This window comes from Ranitomeya variabilis, chromosome 4 (genome assembly GCF_051348905.1).
Source record: "Ranitomeya variabilis isolate aRanVar5 chromosome 4, aRanVar5.hap1, whole genome shotgun sequence".
NCBI classification, from domain to species: domain Eukaryota; kingdom Metazoa; phylum Chordata; class Amphibia; order Anura; family Dendrobatidae; genus Ranitomeya; species Ranitomeya variabilis.
Window position 1 is genome coordinate 555,097,236 of NC_135235.1, and position 23,164 is coordinate 555,120,399.

General features: G+C 42.1%; 1 protein-coding gene across 2 annotated transcripts in view; it reads right to left on the minus strand.

Annotated features, from left to right (window-relative positions):
- SCN4A (sodium voltage-gated channel alpha subunit 4) overlaps window positions 1–23,164 on the minus strand; it is a 137,847-nt gene that overhangs the window by 98,120 nt on the left and 16,563 nt on the right. The window contains exons 3-7 of one of the 2 annotated variants that reach the window (XM_077252706.1): window positions 21,607–21,696; window positions 18,942–19,070; window positions 14,888–14,979; window positions 12,093–12,380; window positions 9,446–9,509 (exon numbers count right to left, since the gene is read on the minus strand). In XM_077252706.1, coding sequence (XP_077108821.1) covers window positions 9,446–9,509; window positions 12,093–12,380; window positions 14,888–14,979; window positions 18,942–19,070; window positions 21,607–21,696 — 663 coding nt within the window. Of the gene's footprint in view, window positions 1–9,445; window positions 9,510–12,092; window positions 12,381–14,887; window positions 14,980–18,941; window positions 19,071–21,606; window positions 22,031–23,164 lie in introns of those variants that run through there. The other variant, XM_077252705.1, reaches the window with a different exon arrangement.

The following is a 23,164-nucleotide window of genomic DNA, read 5'->3' on the forward strand; positions in this document are numbered from 1 at the left end:
CATGTGATGTATATTCAGTAGTCCCAGCATCTCTTGTGTGATGTATATATAGCAGTCCGTGTCTCCTATGTGATGTATATACAAGAGTCCATGCGTCTCCTATGTGATGTATATTCAGCAGTCCCAGCATCTCCTGTGTGATGTATAAACAGCTGTCTCAGATTCTCCTATGTAATGTATAGACAGCAGTCACAGTGCCTCCTATGTGATGCTTATACAGCAGTCCCATCGTCTCCTACATGGTGTATATATAGCTGTCTCAGCGTCTCCTATGTGATGCATATACAGTAGTCCCAGCATCTCCTATGGTGATGTATATTATTTACAAAACTTATTATGACAAAAAGTTGACTGCTCTCCTGGCCGACACAAACCTGGAAAAGCACCTGTGATAAGCAACATGATCAGTATCACCTAACATCACAGCTGCACCAAAGAGAAGCAGCTTCAGCCGTCACATTAAGGGTGACTTACCGTATTTAATTGTTTGACTAAATATACTGTGGTAATTTTCAAGGTGATCATTTTTGTGTGGCCACCGAATGATGGTAGAAATTTCCAAATGGCCTCCGGCTGGAAAAAGGTTCCCCACCCCTGTTTTATATGAACGGGCTGTGGAGCCATCATACTGTACATAGGGGGCAATGGGGACATCATAGTGTATATAGGGGCTATGTAGTCAATTTACTGTATATAGGGAGCTCTGGTGTCCTCTTTGGGGACCATCATATTGTGTATTGGGGGCTGTAGGACCATCATTCTGTATATACAGAGCTGTGTGGGCACTCAGAGGACATTATTTATTATAAATGAGGACATTATTAGTCTTGATAGGAGCACCCAGGTTCCTTTTTTTTTTTTGTGGGGGGTGAACATTGTTAACTTTAACCCCTTATCGACCGGAGGTATTTTTGGTTTTGCATTTTCATTTTTTGCTCTCCTTCTTTCCAGAGCCATAACTTTTTATTATTTAGTCAAAATGGCCATGTGAGGGCTCGTTTTTTGTGGGACAAGTTGTGCTTTTGAACAACACCATTGGTTTTAACATATCTTGTACTGGAAAATGGGAAAAAAAATCCAAGTACGGTCAAATTGCAAAAAATGTGCAATCCCAGAGTTTTTTTTGTTTTGCATTTTTACTATGTTTACTACATGGTAAAACTGACCTGCTGTTATGATTCTCCAGGTTATTACGAGTTCATAGACACCAAACATGTGTAGGTTCATTTTTAAGTGGTGAAAAAAAATTCCAAACTTTGTTTAAAAAAATAAATAAAAATTGCGCCATAGAGTCTCCATTTTTTTGTAATCTTGGGTTGAGTGAGGGCTTATTTTTTGTGTACCGATCTGATGTTTTTAATTATACCATTTTGGTGCAGAAACGATCGTTTGATAGCCAGTTAATGCATTTTAATGCAATGTCATGGTGACCAAAAAAACGTAATTCTGGCATTTTAACTTTTTTTCTTGCTACTCAGTTTATCGATCAGATTAATTCTTTTTTATTATTGATAGATCGAGCGATCCTGAATGCGGCAATACCGAATATGTTTGATTTTTTACTTATTATTTTATTTTGAGTGAGGCTAAAGGGTGGGGTGATTTGAACTTTTACATTTTTACTTTTTTTATATTTTTAAAACCCTTTTTTTACTTATGGCATGATTCAATAGTATCCATGGGAGACTAGAAGCTGCCATAACCCGATCGGCTCTCAGAATTACTCACTTGCTATGAGCTCTGACCACCGAGCGGCGCTCACAGCAGGCCGGCAGTGACAACCATGGTTGTCATGCCAACCCATCGGTGACCCACGATCACAAGATGGGGTCACTGATGGGCGGATTTCCGGCACGATTGCTGTCAGCATTTGAAAGCGGCATTTAACGGGTTAACAGCAGTGGGTGGATCGCGATTCCACCCGCGGCTGTTCCAGGCACATGTCAGCTGTTCAAAAAAGCTGACATGTGTCGGGAAAGATGTGGGCTCACTGCCGGAGCCCACTTCAAAGGGAGGGTGTCCGCCATTTGGGTACTATTACACCCAATGTCGGAAAGGGGTTAAGTGGACTAGAGTATTTGTTGCTGGAAGTGGGCACTTGGGATATTATATCCTTCAAGGAAGCATACAGGCCTTTGCACAGTAGGGGCATTAATACTTTCTATGGGACACTTTAATTTTTAGGAGTAGGGAGTAATATGACACAATATTTTAAATATTGGGGTCAGTGTTCCACACCGCAGGTGCACTCTGACTGGGGAGTTTAAGAACGTTGGGAATAGATGGAGACATCGCTGGAAATGTGAGAAGTCAAATGTGTTTTGTTGTCATCTGTGCAGCAGAGTAGTGTCTGGAGAAGTTGTCATGTCAGTCTGGGCCAGATGGAAAAGATGGGAAAAGTGAATCACCCGAATCAGAAATAACGTCAGCTGTAAGTCACTATATATAACTGTACTGTAATCGCGCGTATGTTCTGTGTGATTGGTATCTACCAATATACAGTTACTGTAAGGTAGGATTATTGCTCTTTTCAGTAGCATTTTTTTTTCTTCTTTTTTATTTAGTAACAGCTTAGAGTGTTTCAGTCATTATGTAGTAGAAGGTGTATGGCGGTATCATTGCTCTTTGTATAGAGTGTTTTGTTATGTAGAGGTAATGGTCATATTATGTTATGTAATCGCTGTGTAGTGGTGATGGTGATGGACATTGTGTAGTCGTATTGTTTTGGCCTTTTATTGTAGTAATTTTGACAATATTGGTCTATGCATTGTGTGTTTTTGGTTAACAACAGTGGTATGCTGTAATTATATATGCATAGATGCTATTTTAAATGGCTATATGGGGTTCATATGGGGAGACATGCACTTTGAGGCTTGGGCCCCTGATCTTTTATGACCCTTGCAACACCCCTGCCGTACTGTGTGTTTACATGTCCGTGTTTCTGGAGTTGTATGTATGTTTGTAAGTAAGCTCAGTTATGGTACCATATCTAAACAGTAAGCTTGGTTCTGGTACTGTTTCGATGTAGTAATCTAGATTCTGGTGCCATATGTATGCCGTAAGCTTGGTTCTGTTCCTATATATCTATAGTAAGCTCAGTTCTGTTCCTTTATCTCTGTAGTAGGCTCTGTTCTGCTCCCTTAACTCTATAGTAAGCTCGGTTCTGCTCCCTTATCTCTCTAGTAAGTTTGGTTCTGCTTCCGTATCTCTGTAGTAAGCTCGGTTCTGCTTCCATATCTCTGTAGTAAGCTCCTTTCAGTTCCCTAATCTACATAGTAATCTTGGTTCTGTTCTCGTGTCTATGTAGTCAGCTTGCTTCTGTTACAGTATCTATGTAGGTAGTTGGCTTGGTTCTGCTCCCATATCTATGCAGCAAGATCCATTCTGTTCCCATATCTATGTACCAGCCTGTTTTTAAAGCCTGTTATCTCTGCTGCTTTAAAGCAGTGGCCAGAGATAACCAGGGCAAACATGGGCAACCGCAACTCGAGGGCCACTGCCTTGTGATTGCCCTCCTGGCTGAAAAGTGCCAGCCAGCCCTTGCCCGCACTGCACTGAGAATGAGCCGCCAAGCCCCCCTCTTGATGCATCCATGTAGCTCTCGATGCTGGCCACGCCTCCTCTCTTTTGCCGCCACGTCCTCTCTTCATGCTGGCCACACACCCTCTGCATACTTACATGTCCTTGCTCAGTGGAGGCCATGCCCCCACTGTACTGGCTACGCCCCATGTTGATGCTGGCCATACATGCTCAAGATGCCTTCAATAGCCTCTCTGTTGCAGGCCAATCCCCCTCTGTGTTACGGCCATGCTCCCTTTGACTGCCTCTGCTACCCAGGAAGAATCCTAACATGTGACCCCAGCTCATCTCCACATTGCCACAGCAAAAACTGTTCTCCTGCAACCTGAGGTAATAATTTGACCCAGCAGCAGCCAGGTCCTGCAGGAGAGGAGAGAAGTGGAGGTTGATTCCGGGCCCTGACAGTGTCAATGCAGTCTCTCATAGTAGTGTCAAGGCAGTCTCTCAGGGCAGTGAGTAACTGCAGTCTCAGGGCAGTCACTGCAGTCTCAGGACAGAGAGTGGCAGTCTCAGGGCGGACCCTGTGCCTGCAGGCAGGGTGGTGTATGGGGGCTCTGTGAGCCTGGAATGTTCCTCCTTTTTTGCCTCTGCTCACGGGGCCCCAGGAACAAGATTTGGCAGGTTCTGTATTCATCTGAACGTGCGGACGCGCGTTCAGCTGAAATGCATTGTTTCCTGCTAGCCCTGGAATAGTTAATAGCCGTCAGACACTGGCAGCTGATGTGAGTGCGTGGGTCGCTGGCGTATAATGTTAGTCATGCGCCGCCGCGTTCCACACTGCCTATGAAGACCGCCCACTCTCTTGACAAGAGCTTGCAGCTGCGAAATATATGCAGCTAACATGCTCCTGTCCACAGAGAACGGGTGGTTGTGCCAGGTGATGGGATGCGAGTCACATAAAAGTGTGACTCCAGCCAAGGAAGAGGACAACGCTGGACCACAGCCGGCTGAATCGCGGTCCAGTGAGGAGGAAGGTGGAGGACGACGCTGGACCGTGGCTGGGTGAGGAGGACGATGCTGGATTGCAGCCGAGTGAGAAGGAAGGAGGACGACGACGCTGGATCGCAGCCTGGTGAGGAGGAAGGCGGATGACGACGCTGGATCGTGGCTGGGTGAGGAGGAAGGCGGAGAATGAAGCTGTATAGCGGCCAGGTGAGGAGGAAGGCGGAGGATGACGCTGAACCGCGGCTGAGTGAGGAGGAACTTTTTTTGTGCTACAGGCCGCAATATGTGGATAGACATATGGGTCAGAATGAAAATATATGGGAGAAGAAGGTGACACAAGGGGATAGGGTTAGAGTGGCCTGCCGGGACAGCGGATAATCCCCCGATGGGCTCCAGATCCTCGTGGGCCCCATGCTGGATATAGAGATGCAAGTAACCTTGGGCCTACTCTATATCTGACCACGGGCCTAACAGAAACCACAGCCACGCGTCGCAAAACAAGGGTATTAAGATGGCCGCCAGTAATTGGGCGGGATGGGGGACAGCGCAAGGAGGGGGGACAGCACACAGGAGGAGAGGACAGCTCACAGAAGGTCCTGATGGAGCAACTGACGTTTGCTGAAAACACAATGTGAACAGAGCCTAAGGTTAGGTTCACATTGCGTTGTTGCTGTCTGTTACAATGGAAACGTTAACGTTTTCATTGTAACTGACAGCAAAAGTGGCATTTTAAGCGCTTTTTGAGGGCATACATTTTTGTTAGCTCAAAAATGTATGCGCTACATGGAGATAGTCAGATGATAGATAGATAGATAGATACTGTAGATCGATAGATAGAATAGCTGCATTGATCTTACCTGTGTCCCCGCTCTCACTCTGCTGCTTCTTGGTTGTTAGGTGAATATTTATGAGATTAATGAGCGGCAGTGGAAGCAGGAGAGAGCGGGGACACGGGTAATGCGGCGCTCGCTTCTATCTGAAATCCGCGGCGAGCTGGGCGTACCGCCAACTTCGTCCCTCTTTCCATTCTTCAAAAGTTGGGAGGTATGTAATAGTACAAATTTTTCTAATAATCTTTTTATCCTCAGGCTTATGACAGTTACTACCTACTAGGTACTATATAGTGACCATACACCCTATACCTTTTACTTCATTGTTGCTTTGACACCATGATAAAGACTAGGTAGAGTGTAAGCGTTTCACAATTCCTGTATTCTACCAACTGTATTAATAAAATAATACATCCATTTTACATCATCCAAGGCGTGTGCAGTGAATTTGAATATATGCCTGCGACGGTGACAAGGGGGTATCCTCTATGTCTTGAGGAAAGAAGGTTTAACGCCTTAACCCCCAAGGGTGGTTTAAACGTTAATGACCGGGCCAATTTTTACAATTCTGACCACCGTCCATTTATGAGGTTATAACTCGGGAATGCTTCAGCGGATCCTGATGATTCTGACACTGTTTTCTCGTGACATATTGTACTTCATGATAGTGGTAAAATTTCTTTGATATTACTTGCGTTTTTGTGAAAAAAAAATGGAAATTTGTAGAAAATTTTGAAAATTTTGCAATTTTCCAACTTTGAATTTTTATGCCCTTAAATCACAGAGATATGTCACGTCACACAAAATACTTAAGTAACATTTCCCACATCTCTACTTTACATCAGCACAATTTTGGAACCAAAATTTTTCTTGTTATGGTGTTATAAGGGTTTAAAGATGACCAGCAATTTCTAATTTTTACAACACCATTTTTTTTTAGCGACCACATCACATTTGAAGTCACTTTGAGGGCTCTATATGATAGAAAATAACCAAGTGTGACACCATTCTAAAAACTGCACCCCTCAAGGTGCTCAAACCACATTCAAGAAGTTTATTAACCCTTCAGGTGTTTCACAGGAATTTTTGGAATGTTTAAAAAAAAAATAAACATTTAACTTTTTTTCACAAAAAATGTACTTCAGCTCCAATTTTTTTATTTTACCAAGGGTAACAGGAGAAATTGGACCCCAAAAGTTGTTGTACAATTTGTCCTGAGTACGCTGATACCCCATATGTGGGGGTAAACCACTGTTTGGATGCATGGCAGAGCTCGGAAGGGAAGGAGCGCAGTTTGACTTTTCAATGCAAAATTGACTGGAATTGAGATTGGATGCCATGAAGCGTTTGGAGAGCCCCTGATGTGCCTAAACATTGAAACCCCCCACAAGTACACCATTTTGGAAAGTAGACCCCCTAAGGAACTTATCTAGATGTGTGGTGAGCACTTTGACCCACCAAGTGCTTCACAGAAGTTTATAATGTAGAGCCGTAAAAATAAAAAATCATATTTTTTCACAAAAATGAACTTTTCGCCTCCAATTTTTTTATTTTCCCAAGGGTACCAGAAGAAATTGGTCCCCAAAAGTTGTTGTGCAATTTGTCCTGAGTACGCTGATACCCCTTATGTTGGTGTAAACCCCTGTTTGGTTGCACGGGAGAGCTCGGAAGGGAAGTGGCACTGTTTTACTTTTTCAACGCAGAATTGTCTGGAATTGAGATCGGACGCCATGTTGCATTTGGAGAGCCTCTGATATAGCTAAACAGTGGAAACCCCCGAATTCTAACTGAAATCCTAACCCAAACACACCCCTAACCCTAATCCCAACCCTAACCATAACCCTAGCCACACCTCTAACCCAAACATGCCCCTAGTCCTAATCCCAACCACACCCCTAACCCCAACACACCCCTAAACCCAACACACCCCTAACCCTTATCCCAACCCTAACCACACCCCTAAATCCAACACACCCCTAGCCCTAATCCCAACCCTAACCCTAACCACACCCTAATTCCAACCGTAAATGTAATCCAAACCCTAACTTTAGCCCCAACCCTAATCCTAACTTTAGCTCCAACCCTAACCCTAACTTTAGCCCTAACCCTAACTTTAGCCTCAACCCTAACCCTAACTTTAGCCCCAACCTTAACCCTAACTATAGCCCCAACCCAAACTGTAGCCCCAACCCTAACTGTAGCCCCAACCCTAACCCTAACCCTAATGGGAAAATGGAAATAAATACATTTTTTAAAATTTTATTATTTTTACCTAACTAAGGGGGTGAGGAAGGGGGGGTTGATTTACTTTTATAGCGGGTTTTTTAGTGGATTTTTATGATTGGCAGCCGTCACACACTAAAAAAAGCCTTTTATTGCAAAAAATAGTTTTTGCGTCTCCACATTTTGAGAGCTATAATTTCCATATTTGGGTCCACAGAGTCATTTGAGGTCTTGTTTTTTGCGAGACGAGTTGATATTTTTATTGGTACCATTTTCGGGCACGTGACATTTTTTGATCGCTTTTTATTCTGATTTTTGTGAGGCAAAATGACCAAAAACCAGCTGTTCATGAATTTCCTTTTTTTTTTTTTTTTTTTTTTTTAATACCATTCCACGTTTGGTAAAATTGATAAAGCAGTGTTATTCTTCGGGTCAGTATGATTACAGCGATACCTCATTTACATTTTTTTAATGTTTTGGCGCTTTTATACGAAAAACTATTTTGCATAAAAAATTATTATTTTTGCATCGCTTTATTCTGAGGAATATAACTTTTTTATTTTTTTGCTGATGATGCTGTATGCCGGCTTGTTTTTTGCGGGACAAGATGACGTTTTCAGCCGTACCATGGATATTTATATCCGTCATTTTGATCGCGTGTTATTCCACTTTTTGTTTGCTGGTATGATAATAAAGCGTTGTTTTTTGCCTCGTTTTTTTTACAGTGTTCACTGAAGGGGTTAACTAGTGGGACAGTTTTATAGGTAGGGTCGTTACGGACGCGGCTATACTAAATATGTGTACTTTTATTGTTTTTGTTATTTAGAAAAAGAAATGTATTTATTGGAACAATCTTTTTTTTTTCTTTATTTAGGATTTTTTTCTTTTTTTTCCTTTTTAACATTGCCCCGGGGGGGACGACAGCACTGTATAGTGACACTTTGCAGTGCACTGTGTCAGATCTGCGATCTGACAGGCACTGCAGGGAGGCTTCCCAGCGCCTGCTCTGAGCAGGCGCTTGAAAGCCACCTCCCTGCAGGACCCGGAAGGCCCCCCGTGGCCATTTTGGATCTGGAGCCTGCAGGGAGGAGGAGGTAGGAGACCTTCAGAGCAACACGATTGCATCGCGTTGCTCCGAGGGTCTCAGGGAAGCACGCAGGGAGCCCCCTCCCTGCGCGATGCTTCCCTGTGCCGCCGGAACACTGCAATAATCTTTGATCGCAGTGTGCCGGGTGTTAATGTGCTGGGAGCGGTCCGTAACCGCTCCTGGCACATAGTGCCGGATGTCAGCTCCTGCCGTGAGCGCGGCCGATCGACTATGACGTACTATCCCTTCACTGGGAATTAAGTCCCATCTCACCTCGACGGGATAGTACGTCATATGGGATTAAGGGGTTAATCATTATCCCACATGGTAATTCTTTACTGTAAGAGAATTGAGACTATGGAACTCTGCCACGTAATGTTATAATGGTCAAGTTGAAGGAGGGCCTGGATATATTTCTAGATAAATATTACAGGTTATGAATACTAGATTTTGAAGATAGGACATTGATCCATGCGACTAGTCTGATTGCTATATGTAGATTGAGAAAGGCATTTTTCCTCATGTCGGGCAGTTAGCATCTGGCTCATGGGGTTTTTGCCTTCTTCTGAATAAACTTGTAGGGTGTAGATTTAACTCTATAGATTTTCAACCTTAAATCTTTGATAATTTCTGCTACATTCACTTGAAAAGGGCTAAGCTGCAATACCAGACCAAGACCATGGACGGAATTCGTACTGTTTCTGTAAAAATGCAGCATTTTTTGTCTAATAATCCCTCTAAATGTATTTCATGCTGTAAGCTTAAGGAAAATGACACTCACCCACTGTCACTGCTGTTCCCACACAGAAGAGCATCCAGCGCTCCTTCCAAGTAGTAAAAGTTAGCTATATTGACATAGAAAATAAAAAATGAAGAAACCTAACATACATTTTTTTAAAAACAACGCTTATCTACAGCCTATGTCCACTTAGCACACAATTTCACACTTTCTGTAGAGCGCTGAACTTCCTAGGTTAAAAAATAGACCCAGTTTGGTAGACTTATAAAATGTTAGTATTTAGAAAAATTGGCAATGTTACCCATAGTAATCATCTCTGGGAGATTATTAAAAAAAAGCCCAGACCTGATTGGGTCTACAGTTTGCATAGTCATAATTGCCTACTGTCCCGGATTTCCTAGGAGTCAAAAGGAAGTGGAGTTTATGTAGTGGGTGTTCTGGTGGTGTGCAATGGGGGTTTCTCGGTGGGGGCTGGGTTAGGGACAGGGCTTTAAGTTAACATGTCACCAGTTTTTTAATGTATGAACCAATACCACCACCTCCCATAGCGCCTGTCCTGATTCTTCTGTATATCCCCAAAAAAAACCTTTTGAAGTGCAGTGGGAGGATGGCGTTTAGCATGAGAGAGGCAAGACAAGCGCTACTGCACTGACGCCCATAGGACCGAACCGTCTGAATTTGCCTACCTCGCTAGAGCATTTCAAAAGGTTTATTGGGGAATATACAGTACATGGGAGTCATGATGACATAATATACAACTTTCTGCAATGCAGCACAGGCTTTGAGGAAGGTTGTGGTATTGGTTCATGCATAAAAAAACTGGTGACAGGTTCCAATTAAACATCCCAGAAATGTTGCCAATTATGCATGTTGATGTGAGGTCTATGTATTTCATCTCTTGGGCAGGCAATCGCCATCCAGGTTTTGTCCAGAGTGCTCTCAACAATGACATCATTCACCACCCCGGTCATTTCATATGACATCTCATGGATGTTTTGATTGTGAGGACTTCAGAGCTTTGTTTATGAAGAAGCTACAAAAACATCAAAGGTGGATTCTATAAAAAGTACATTGGGGAGGTTAATTATTGCATTGCATTTTTATGGGGTCTCTGATAGGGGAAAATATGTGTAAGTGGGTTGAGAGCTGGCTCAGGGATAGGAAACAAAGGGTGGTTATTAATGGAGCACACTCGGACTGGGTCGCGGTTAGCAGTGGGGTACCACAGGGGTCAGTATTGGGCCCTCTTCGTTTTAACATATTTATTAATGACCTTGTAGGGGGCATTCAGAGTAGAATTTCAATATTTGCAGATGACACTAAACTCTGCAGGGTAATCAATACAGGGGAGGACAATTTTATATTACAGGATGATTTATGTAAACTAGAAGCTTGGGCTGATAAATGGCAAATGAGCTTTAATGGGGATAAATGTAAGGTCATGCACTTGGGTAGAAGTAATAAGATGTATAACTATGTGCTTAATTCTAAAACTCTGGCCAAAACCATCAATGAAAAAGACCTGGGTGTATGGGTGGATGACAAACTCACATTCAGTGGCCAGTGTCAGGCAGCTGCTACAAAGGCAAATAAAATAATGGGATGTATTAAAAGAGGCATAGATGCTCATGAGGAGAAATTAATTTTACCTCTATACAAGTCACTAGTTCGACCACACTTAGAATACTGTGCACAGTTCTGGTCTCCGGTGTATAAGAAAGACATAGCTGAACTAGAGCGGGTGCAGAGAAGAGCGACCAAGGTTATTAGAGGACTGGGGGGTCTGCAATACCAAGATAGGTTATTACACTTGGGGCTGTTTAGTTTGGAAAAACGAAGACTAAGGGGTGATCTTATTTTAATGTATAAATATATGAGGGGACAGTACAAAGACCTTTCTGATGATCTTTTTAATCATAGACCTGAGACAGGGACAAGGGGGCATCCTCTACGTCTGGAGGAAAGAAGGTTTAAGCATAACAGACGCGGATTCTTTACTGTAAGAGCAGTGAGACTATGGAACTCTCTGCCGTATGATGTTGTAATGAGTGATTTGTTACTTAAATTTAAGAGGGGACTGGATGCCTTTCTTGAAAAGTATAATGTTACAGGGTATATACACTAGATTCCTTGATAGGGCGTTGATCCAGGGAACTAGTCTGATTGCCGTATGTGGAGTCGGGAAGGAATTTTTTTTCCCCAATGTGGAGCTTACTCTTTGCCACATGGGTTTTATTTGCCTTCCTCTGGATCAACATGTTAGGGCATGTTAGGTTAGGCTATAGGTTGAACTAGATGGACTTAAAGTCTTCCTTCAACCTTAATAACTATGTAACTCCCCCGTAACAGATGATGTAGAGGGAGGGGAAGGTCTGGTAGTTTGAAATATCTGGCAGCAGCTTTTTTCCCTTTCCCCCAGAAAGTATGGCAAACATTTATGTGTATAAGGTTATCAGGAGACATAGGCCCCAATTCATCAAGATCAGTGATGGTCATACCGGTCTTGATGAGGGTGGCATACTGGAGACAGGCGCTCTTGATTCATTAAGATGCACACATGAAAACACTAAATATCATTAAAAAAAATTGTGCACCTCAATGTTGCGCAAAAGTATGGCATTCAAAGTTAACTTGAACTTTAAGTAATGAAGATTTAATGTATTTACACTGAATTTGTGATTTCACTTACACTCATCATTGAGGTAGGTAGACCAGTCTATAGATATGTTGGTGAACATGTCGGTATTATTGTATAAGGTCGAGTTGTCGTCAAACTCCATAGAATAGATGGTCTGATTTCTGTAATATTCATAGGCTTCCTCAGGTGGTGGCCAGCGTACACATTTCTGTCTCAGATTTCCCATAAACAGCTGAAGACCAATTAGTGCAAAAACGGCCAAACAGAAGACTGTGAGGATCATCACATCTCCCAGCTTTTTCACAGACTGCATAAGGGCCCCAACAATGGTCTTTAAGCCTGGAACAGGTAAAGCAGATTATATGTTATCTTCACCACACCCCATGTCTAAATCACAAAAGAAGCTCTAATGGAAGCAGGAGCTCTAGTTAAAGGATGCAAAAAGGTGAACTCATGGAACAGTAATGGAGGAATCACATATATAAAATCGGACCATGGTGCACATCCGCATATAGTCTGTATGTTCTCTGCATTTGCATGGTGGTTCAGTGGTTACTAGTGCCTGACAAACAGCACTGAGGACTTGGCCATGATACACGAAAGAAAATTATGTTCCTTTTAGGTGCTGCTTGACACTACAGCACTCTTTACCACCTATGATAGAAGGCCCTTGTGGTCCTGTGAGGACCGTATCTCAGTACATATTCTCAATACCCATTAAATGGAACCTCAATTTGGCCCAATAGCAATTACATGAGCTATCTCTACATTCCATGCTCCCTTGGATATTATTTGGAATTTTATTTTGTCTACAGGCAATTGTGGGTTTCCTTCAAAGTTCTCTAATTTCTTCTCACATTCCAAAGAACATACTGATAAATTAAAGGGGTATTTACCTCTCACATATTTATGGCATAGCAACATACAAGATGAAATACACCTTTAAATTCCCTCTAAAACATATGTGTGTCTTTTAGCTACTGAAATTAGGTTGTGGGCTCGATTGGGGATAGGACATGATAGGACTGATTAAAAGCTGTGATGGTGGCATAGAATAGGTTGGCACTACAGAAACCACGAGAACAGGGGCGTACCTACTGTATATTGGTGCAGGAGCTGCAGTTGTGCACAGGGCCTTGGAAGCTAGGTTCCTTTGGCCAATATGAAAAGACCAGTTTTGCATGAGGCCCATGAGTTTCAAGTTACGCCACTGCACAGGGATATATATGTGTCCCAGCAGATATCTCAGAATACTATAGATGGATAAACCCCTGGTATTATAAGTTTCCAATTACTGTCTCCAGCTCAACCTACATGTGGCATGTTTCATTTTTGACAAGTGAGCCAAATGTTCTCTACCATACAACATGGCGGAACTACTCGTACTATTCTCACTGAGGTCTCCACAATTGCCAAGATTTTTGGATATGCTCCCTGGTTACCTTATTCTGGATAAAATATGAATGCAGCCATGCCCGCCCTGTTACGCCAGATCAAATGTACGGTGCCATAGGTTGTATATTTACAGTTGGCTTCAGCATCTGTACGAGCTATATTAACAGCCAAAAAAAGGATAAAATAAAATTCCTGACATCTTACTAACTAACATAGGGACATGGGCAAGATCCAATTAAGGGTTATGAATAAGCACAGGAGGTTATTGGGGGTCAGTGAAGTCAGGAAACAAACATGGACAATTCTTGTAAATGATACTGAAGACAACCGGTGCGGAGGTGTGAATCTGTGAAACTGATACGAACAACTTGGTGTTAACTATTTAATGACAGGAGATGTCACACTATGTAAAGTTCCAACTGGGGAAAACCTTATTTCATAATCTACAGAAAGCCTATGTATTAAATGCCGTAGACATAACCTTACTAAACACTAGTGATGAGCAAGCGTGCTCAGATAAGGTGTTATCCAAGTATGCTCCTGTGCTAATAGAGTGTCTTTGGCGTGCTAGAATACTATGTTTGAGTCACTGCGGCTGATCGACAGCCACAACACATGCAGGGATTGTGTGTTTGTTAGGCTGTTGAATAACTGTGAGACATGCAGCCGCAGGGACTCGAACATAGTATTTGAGCATGCCCAAGATACTCTATTAGCACACAAGTGTGCTCGGATAACGCATTATCCAAGCATGTAATCACTACTAAACACCTATATTGTATAGATCTGTAATACAGAACTTATAGAAATCTATGAGTCGGTGCTGTACCTCCATATGTATTCACATTCTGATCTGCAAAATTAATGATCGTGACTTGTCCATTATATGCTAAATGATGGCAGTATAAAAATACTTGTAGGAAATAATAAATTCCCAATTTAAAGGCAAGGCACGGCAGCACTCAGGGTGTCCATAAGGTGACATCACAGTGCAATAGAGAATCTACATGCAAAGTAAAGGCCTCCATACACATTAACTAAAATTGTCCAAATCCGCAAATTTTTGTGGGAGTGGCTGACCATCAGATGTGTAGTGGGACCTCCTGATCGTTCCACCAACAGATGATGTCAGGGAAGTGAAGGATCAAGCAGTTGGAACAGCCAATCCTTTTGTTTTCAGGGAGGTAAGTCTGGCAGCTGCCTTCCCTTTTCCCCCATTCAAAACACATGAAGGCTCAAAGTCAAGCATCTTGAGAAAGATAGCTGTCTGCACAATGAAAGATCGGTCAACATTTAGATCGTAGCTCATGTTTATGACCAGCTTTACACACTCGAAGCTATGGGAGAACATGAGAATTAGGCGCCAATAGGTCAGCAAGCTTTCTTGCAAACTTGAAGAAAACATATTAAAGAGCTCATAAATGATAAACAGGATATAAAATGATACAAACCTGGAATTACAGTGATTGTTTTAAGTGCACGAAGGACACGGAATGTCCTGAGAGCAGATACATTCCCCAGATCCACAAATTCTGTGGTATAACTGGAAAGATAATAAAACATGGGAATACCCTAAGATAATTGACCTCTAGACAGGAAACCAAAGCCGAACAGCCACAATCGATGCATTAGTGTGTCATGCAGATTTTTATTCTAATGTGTGTGTTGGCCTTAAGGGTCACTGGAACCTCTACATGTTTAATCACAACACACAAACCTTTATAGGCAAACTAAATAAGCAAATACATTATTGTCGAGACAAATGAGCAACAGTTTGTTAGATGTATAAAACTCCCTCCACACCTATACATGTTAGACAACTGTTGGCCGCACGATGGATGGTGAATCATTCAGTCAGTAACTATTCGGCCTGGCTCTCCCATACACAGGAGTACTTATTCTACTGAGAGTTCCTGTGTTATCTATAAGAGAGCCACTGCCAGACTTCTCTGGTGGCAGGTTGGCTTTAGAGAAGAAAAAGATCAGCAATCCGAAACCGGATTCTAGATCCTTAAGTATTCCAACAATCAACTGTCGGGAGCCCCCATAGTCAAAAGACTGTCAGCTGATTCAACTGTTCAAACGACATTAGTCTAGTGTATATAGGGGCCTTAAGTCTAGTCTTCCATATAGAAGTACAGATTGTAGTTTTAACACTATGATGACCGTGGGATTGTTATGTGCAAATTAAGTCTTCATATCCTAAGCATAGCATTAAAATGCTTTACATATGTGGCCTAAATGAAACCTTATAAACATGGGTCAGTTTATACTGGGTGCTAAAGATCACTTGATGTAACCATTAGCGGATCAGTGAAGGTCATCAGTGATCAGGAACCACATCATTATCAACCTCGGATGTGGCTTTTGGACATCTATGACTCTTTGATTATTATAGAAATACCCATTTAATCTAGTAATGTTTTTTTACATAAAGTTCTTCAAAATGTTGTTTGTATTTGCCAATAGTCTTGATTTTACTGCCTGGTCAGTCTCATAATTTGAAGTGGGTTTATTTAAACCAAGCCCAAAAGTGAACATTCATTGCTGGTCTGGGTGTGGTGCTCATATACCCTGAATTTTCAGGTGTAAATATTAGTAAGGATAATCTTAGTGGCTGCACTGATGGCTCTTATGAAGGCATGGATAACCTACAATACAGATATAATTTGCTATCACTCTTTTTGAAAACAGTGGCGGGATCCTGGTCAGTTGCACAGAGCTTGATATTGGGATCAGATATGGTTTTATTGGTCAATCCCTACCTCAGTTACATTGTCTATATTAGGTGGCTCTTTCAGTGAGACATGATATTATATTTGTATTTTATATTTGTTTCCGTCTCTTCTGGATAGCCTTCATTTGAAGAGCTTTCTGTCAGATATGAATTTCCCAGTAGCGCAAACTTTTTATATGTAAAAGTACGTCATGCAATGCATTCTAAGTTTGGCACTGAGCCCCTAGGGATCCAAAATTTAAAGAGCTTTTTGGAACTACTGATTTACAGAAGCCCCCCACCTAAGTATATATACTACTGCAGACTTGCTCCGTAAGAGTATTTTCTAAAACTAATGCAAAATGGGTGGCAGATATACTCGATTTGTCAGAAGGGTGTAAGGATGTGAAGGATAACTTTAACCCTTTTGTAGTAAGTATGTGGATCGCCCCGCAAGGGCCATGGGGTACTCGGTACGGGTCCTTCGGTTCACAGGGGGATGTCAAGGGTGGCTGACCCGGTCCGTGGCCCTGGGACGTCCGTGTAAAAAGGGAAAGGTCTTTAAAGGGATAAAGTTTATGTTCATGATGCCACCCGTGGTATTCGGTCAGGGTGACTGACGCTGCTTTAAGGGGTCCACTGGGGTGATGTTATGGCAGCTAGATGGTATACCTTCCCACAGGTGAAGTATGTCCCCAGGGCTTCCCGGTATGTGGATGGTGGTATGGTGAGAGGCGCAGAGAAGAACGAGGACACAAGGTTGCAGTCTCTTTACCTTTACTGAAGACTTCAGCATCCACAGTCCAGGGCACCAGATCACAGGGCAGGCAGAGTCCAGTCGGTTTGGAGGCAAGTCCAGAGTCCCCTTGTCCAGGTGGAAATCAGTAGCCTTCCCTTGCGCTGCAGTGGTGTAGTCCCTTACTGCCTATGGCTTCACATTAGGGTCTCACAGATGCGATGTTTCACTCTCTCTGTCCCCCGTATAGGATAGGACAAAACCCGTATGACTGATGACTTGTGCCTGTTTATAGGGTCTCTTAGATAACCCGGCTCTGTAGATGTCACCGTGCCTCCTGGGCGTAGGTGCGGACAGGTAACCTGCAATTAGCTGTCCTGACAGTCTCTGAAATAAGGTGTAGAGGTCCTTACTCCCTCAGTGTTCCGGCTACTGGGATTTTGCGCCTCAGAAGGGGGCAACATGAGTGGGGCTGGTCCCCTTCTGGTATCCTCTCCTTTGCTTAGACTTCCTTCATGTTCCCTGCAATACAATTCTGCCTTTCAATGTCTCTTTTTGGGAGCTGCAGCTCTGAGGGCATGCACAGCTCCTAGGACCCTCTGTCCTCCCCAGACTACTGTCTGGAACTTCCTAACAGAACTCCTGACTGGAGCTCTGTCAGGAATTGACTCCTGTCTGGAACTGACTAACTTTCCCTAGAGACTACCAATTATATATATGTGGGGAGTGTCCTAATAAATAGGAGCAGAAGCTCCCCCTGGTGGCCTGGAGTGTGAAATGTGTTGCATGGTTGTGATGCCTGGATGCAGTTATTCTTCTTTGCCTCCAAACATAGCATCACTCTCCCCTAGAGGAAAGCAATGCCACTGCGACGACCAGGACCCTCTGGCACCGCATATGCAAGTGACTACTTAATTCAATCTAAAGTCCTTAATTCCTTATTATACTCCTGAAAACCTTAAGAAAATTTTTGCCTCTTCATGTGATAGAAATAGCCGTGGGACGTTCCTATCTCTGCCTAGACGCCTCGACACAGCCTAAGAACTAACTACCCCTGAAGATGGAAACGGAAAACTATCTCGCCTCAGAGAAACCCCCAAAAGGAAAGATAGCCCCCTACAAATATTAACGGTGAGTGGAGAGGGAAATGACAAACTCAGAAATGAAAATAGAATTCAGCAAAGGAGGCCAACACTATCTAAATAGACAGAGATAGAAAAGGATACTGTGCGGTCAGTATAAAAACTAAAATCCACGCAGAGTTTACAAAAATAACCTCCACACCGACTCACGGTGTGGAGGGGCAAATCTGCACCCCAGAGCTTCCAACTAGCCTGAATATTTCATAATGACAAGCTGGACAAAAGAGACATAACTTAAACCTGAACAGAAGGTCAAAAGCAGGGATACACCCAAGAACTAGCAGAACTTATCTTAAGCTGAAATGGACTGGCCAACAGAGTACTTCTAGGAGAGGACTGAATCCAACAGGAAAACATTGACAGCTGGCATCGACTACAGACTAGAGCCCAGTTAAATAACAAGGCCAGGGAACCGATTAGTGAAGGCAGCTGCTAAGTTCCACTCGAAACCACCAGAGGGAGCCCAAGAGCAGAACTCCCAAAAATACCATTCATAGCCACAGGATGGAGCCCAAGAACGGAATTCACAACAGATACCCCCTTTAAATAATTTAATAGTTTTTAACTAGCTTATACTATAAGATTGTAAATTATTCTCAAACTCTTGAGATCTGATAATGATTGATTTTATTGATATGTAAAAAATTAAAAACTAAAATTTTTAAATTAAAAAAATTTGTAAGTATGATAGCGACCTTTGCTTACATACATCTCTTTAAGTATTATCAGTCTTTGTGTTTAGTTATTATAATACCACAATCATATTACAAAACAGTATATTGGATGCAAAAACAACAATATTAATAGATTAAAATATTAACAGAGAGTGATTAGGTTTTTGAAAATTAGCCAAGCAGTAAAATGATGGGTAAGCCAGTTAGTGACCACAACAGCGTCTACCTTCCACTTACGCCATTACAATGACACAGAAATCCAGCCAGTTCCATGGATCCCTGAGGAATGTAAAATCGTCGATGCAAAACCCTCGGGCAAAGATCTTTATCAAAGACTCAAAAGTGTAAATGCCTGTGAACATGTACCTAGAATGACACAGATAAAGAAAATAGGTTTCCCGTTAATTACTGTACACATTAGTCAGACATCCTACAGTAGACTCAGTTCACATGTCCACGTTGCTAATTTGTAAGTGGTTTTGACATTGCTGTGTACTATGCTCAATTTAAGGAGCGCTTTTGGGGCACTTTTTCAGGCGGATTTTAGCAGATGTCATGTGCACATATTCTTACGTGCAGTTCTTTTTCTTCAGTTTTAAAAGGAAAAAAAAGGAACACAGACAGAATCACAATATAAATCAATGTGTCTGCTTCCATGCGAAACCGGATCCCATTTCCATTTGTCTATGTGAACAGAGCCTTAGAAAAACAGTTGTCAATGTACAAAGAGTCCCCAATACCACAAGCATGAGATGCAATAACTTTCTCTAAATGCTTATTCATCTTATCAATACCGGTCTTAGCTTATATGGTTCCCTATGAAGATCAAACCATTGATACCCTGAATCAGTGCCTGATTACTATTAGCATACAGTACCCAAACAGCATGCATAGGATGCTCACTCTATACAGGCACCATTTGTTGCAATACACAAATAAAAGTTTGGGGTACAAAACCCGAAGTCCCTAGTCATCAGGGTGAATGGCACCCTCTTCAGAAGTGACGTTATACAGTATAGACCAAAAGTTTGGACACACCTTCTCATTTAAAGATTTTTCTGTATTTTCATAACTATGAAAATTGTAAATTCACACTGAAGGCATCAAAACTACGAATTAACACATGTGGAATTATATACTTAAAAAAGTGTGAAACAACTGAAAATATTTCTTATATTCTAGGTTCTTCAAAGTAGCCACCTTTTGCTTTGATGACTGCTTTGCATACTCTTGGCATTCTCTTTATGAGCTTCAAGAAGTAGTCACTAGAAATGCCTTCCAACAATCTTGAAAAAGTTCCCAGAGATGCTTACTTGTTGGCCCTTTTGCCTTCACTCTGCGGTCCAGCTCACCCCAAACCATCTCGATTGGGTTCAGGTCTGGTGACTATGGAGGCCAGGTCATCTGGCATAACACCCCATCACTCTCCTTCTTGGTCAAATAGCCCTTACAAAGCCTGGAGGTGTGTTTGGGGTCACTGTCCTGTTGAAAAATAAATGATGGTCCAACTAAACGCAAACCGGATGGAATAGCATGCCACTGCAAGATGCTGTGGTAGCCATGCTGGTTCAGTATGCCTTCAATTTTGAATAATTCAAAGCATAATAATTCCAAGCATTCCAATAATCTACCAAGCATGTAAAGTCCATCTGTTCACCTTTTCTGCGTCGCACAAAGACACGGTGGTTGGAAACAAAGATCTCAAATTTGTCCTCATCAGACCAAAGCACAGATTTCCACTGGTCTAATGTCCATTCCTTGTGTTCTTTAGCCCAAACAAGTCTCTTCTGCTTGTTGCCTGTCCTTAGCAGTGGTTTCCTAGCAGCTATTTTACCATGAAGGCCTGCTGAACAAAGTCTCCTCTTAACAGTTGTTGTGGAGATGTGTCTGCTGCTAGAACTCTGTGTGGCATTGACCTGAGCTGCTATTAACCTGTGATTTCTGAGGCTGGTGACTCAGATAAACTTATCCTCAGAAGCAGAGGTGACTCTTGCTCTTCCTTTCCTGGGGCGGTCCTCATGTGAGACAGTTTCTTTGTAGCGCTTGATGGATTTTGCAACTGCCCTTGGGGACACTTTCAAAGTTTTCAGAATTTTTCAGACTGACTGACCTTCATTTCTTAAAGTAATGATAGCCACTCGTTTTTCTTTACTTAGCTGCTTTTTTCTTGCCATAATACAAATTCTAACAGTCTATTCAGTAGGACTATCAGCTGTGTATCCACCAGACTTCTGCTCAACACAACTGATGGTCCCAACCCCATTTATAAGGCAAGAAATCCCACTTATTAAACCTCAAAGGGCACACCTGTGAAGTGAAAACCATTTCCGGAGACTACCTCTTGAAGCTCATCAAGAGAATGCCAAGAGTGTGCAAAGCAGTCATCAAAGCAAAAGGTAACTACTTTGAAGAACCTAGAATATAAGACATATTTTCAGTTGTTTCACACTTTTTTGTTAAGTATATAATTCCACATGTTTCAGTTCACAGTTTTGATGCCTTCAGTGTGAATTTGCAATTTTCATAGTCATAAAAAAATCTTTAAATGAGAAGGTGTGTCCAAACTTTTGGTCTTCACTGTATATCCTTTTTTATCACCCATGTTGGATATCAGTTAAAGGAATATTTCTATCTCATAAAGCAATGACATAGGAGGCACATTAGAAGGTTGGTCGATTACACCAAAATTGGGGTGTTTGGACAAGTGCAAAGAAAAATAGGGGACGTAGTGCTGAATCAGCATTGTGGTTCATGTATTCTCGGATGCAGTGGGGTGCCGCAGGTTCAAACCCTACTACTTAAAAATTAATGGTGTATCCTGATGATAAGTCCTCGCTTCATAAGATGGAAATTGACCATTAGGGTTGACTGAATGTAGTCATAGCAGATAATTGTTACTTACTCCACATTTTTGGCCCAAGGTGGCGGGTCATTCATGGTCATGAAAACACAGTTTGCTAAAATTGTTATCATTATAAAAAAACTGAAAACTGTGATGATGAGTTAAGGAAAAATAAACCAATAAATAGTGCAATTTGTTTTGCTAAAACATGGACAATGCCTTCAGCACCATATAGATCCTATACTGCTCTTGTCCATGGGCTGTACCTGATATTGCAGCTCAGACCCATACAAATAAATCTGCAATACCTGTCAGGCAATAGTACAGCTATTTCTGGTAAAAAAAAAAAAAAAAAAAAGCAGTAGCATGCAATCTCAGACAAAACTTAAAATGCCTGACTCCTCGAAACTATATAACTAGAGATGAGCGAACTCGACTGGGAAAGTTACTGAACTCCAAACACGGACATTTTACTGTACGTCCAGTTTCCTGCTCGGTTTGCCAGTAAAATAAAGCTAGTTGAAACACTGCAGCGCAGCCAATCAACATGCTTTTAGGCTGTGGACACTTCCGGACCCATTACAGCTATGCCAAGTATTGGCATGGCACTGATTGATGGGTGCATCACGTGACCCAGCCTGTCTAAAGGCCGGATCAAGAGTGCCGCAGCTATACTGCTATTATTAGTGTAGGAATAGGACACAGTTGGAGTGAGGGACAGAATCTGACTGTGCACTCTGCAAAAAAAACACTGTATGTACTCTGCAACCCATATCTGTGGTAGTACTGTGCTAGTACTGTTTCTCTAGGCCACTGAGTGTACTCTGCACCCCCCTGCCTGTGGGAGTACTGTTTTTTTAAGCACCTGTGTGTACTCTGCACATCCGCGCTTGTGAAAGTACTGTTCCTTTAAGCCACTCTGTGTTTTCTAGTAGTCTGAGAAATAAATAATTGGCATCAGTAGTCTCATTGCCATTAGTAGGCCAAAGAAATAATTTTTCAGGCCCGCTGTGTGTTTTATATTCTGTGTTGCCCAGCGACAGGCCTGTTCTAGAGGAGATCTGCATGGAGGAATGGGCCAACATACCACAAACAGTGTGTGCCAACCTTGTGAAGACTTACAGAAAATGTTTGACCTCAGTCATTGCTGAAAAGGATATATAACAAAATATTGAGATGAACTTTTGTTAATGACCAAATACTTATTTTCCACCATTTGCAAAATAAATCTTGCCAAATCAGACAAGGATTTGTTTTCTCATTTTGACTCTCATAGTTGTGATCTACCTATGATGTCAATTACAGGCCTCTCTCATCTTTTTAAGTGGGAGAACTTGCACAATTGGTGGCTGACTAAATACTTTTTTTCCCCACTGTAGGTACATCAGAGGCCCTCCAAACGCAACATGATGTTCGTTCTCAATTCCAGCCAATTTTGTGTTCAAAAAGTCAATTGGTGCTCCTTCTCTTCTGTGCCCTGCTGTGCGCCCAAACAGTAGTTATCTCCCACATATGGGGTATTGGCGTACTCAGGAGAAATTGCACAACAAATTTTGGGATTCATTTTCTTCTGTTACCCTTTTGAAAGTAAAAAATTGGGAGCTAAAGTAAAATTTGT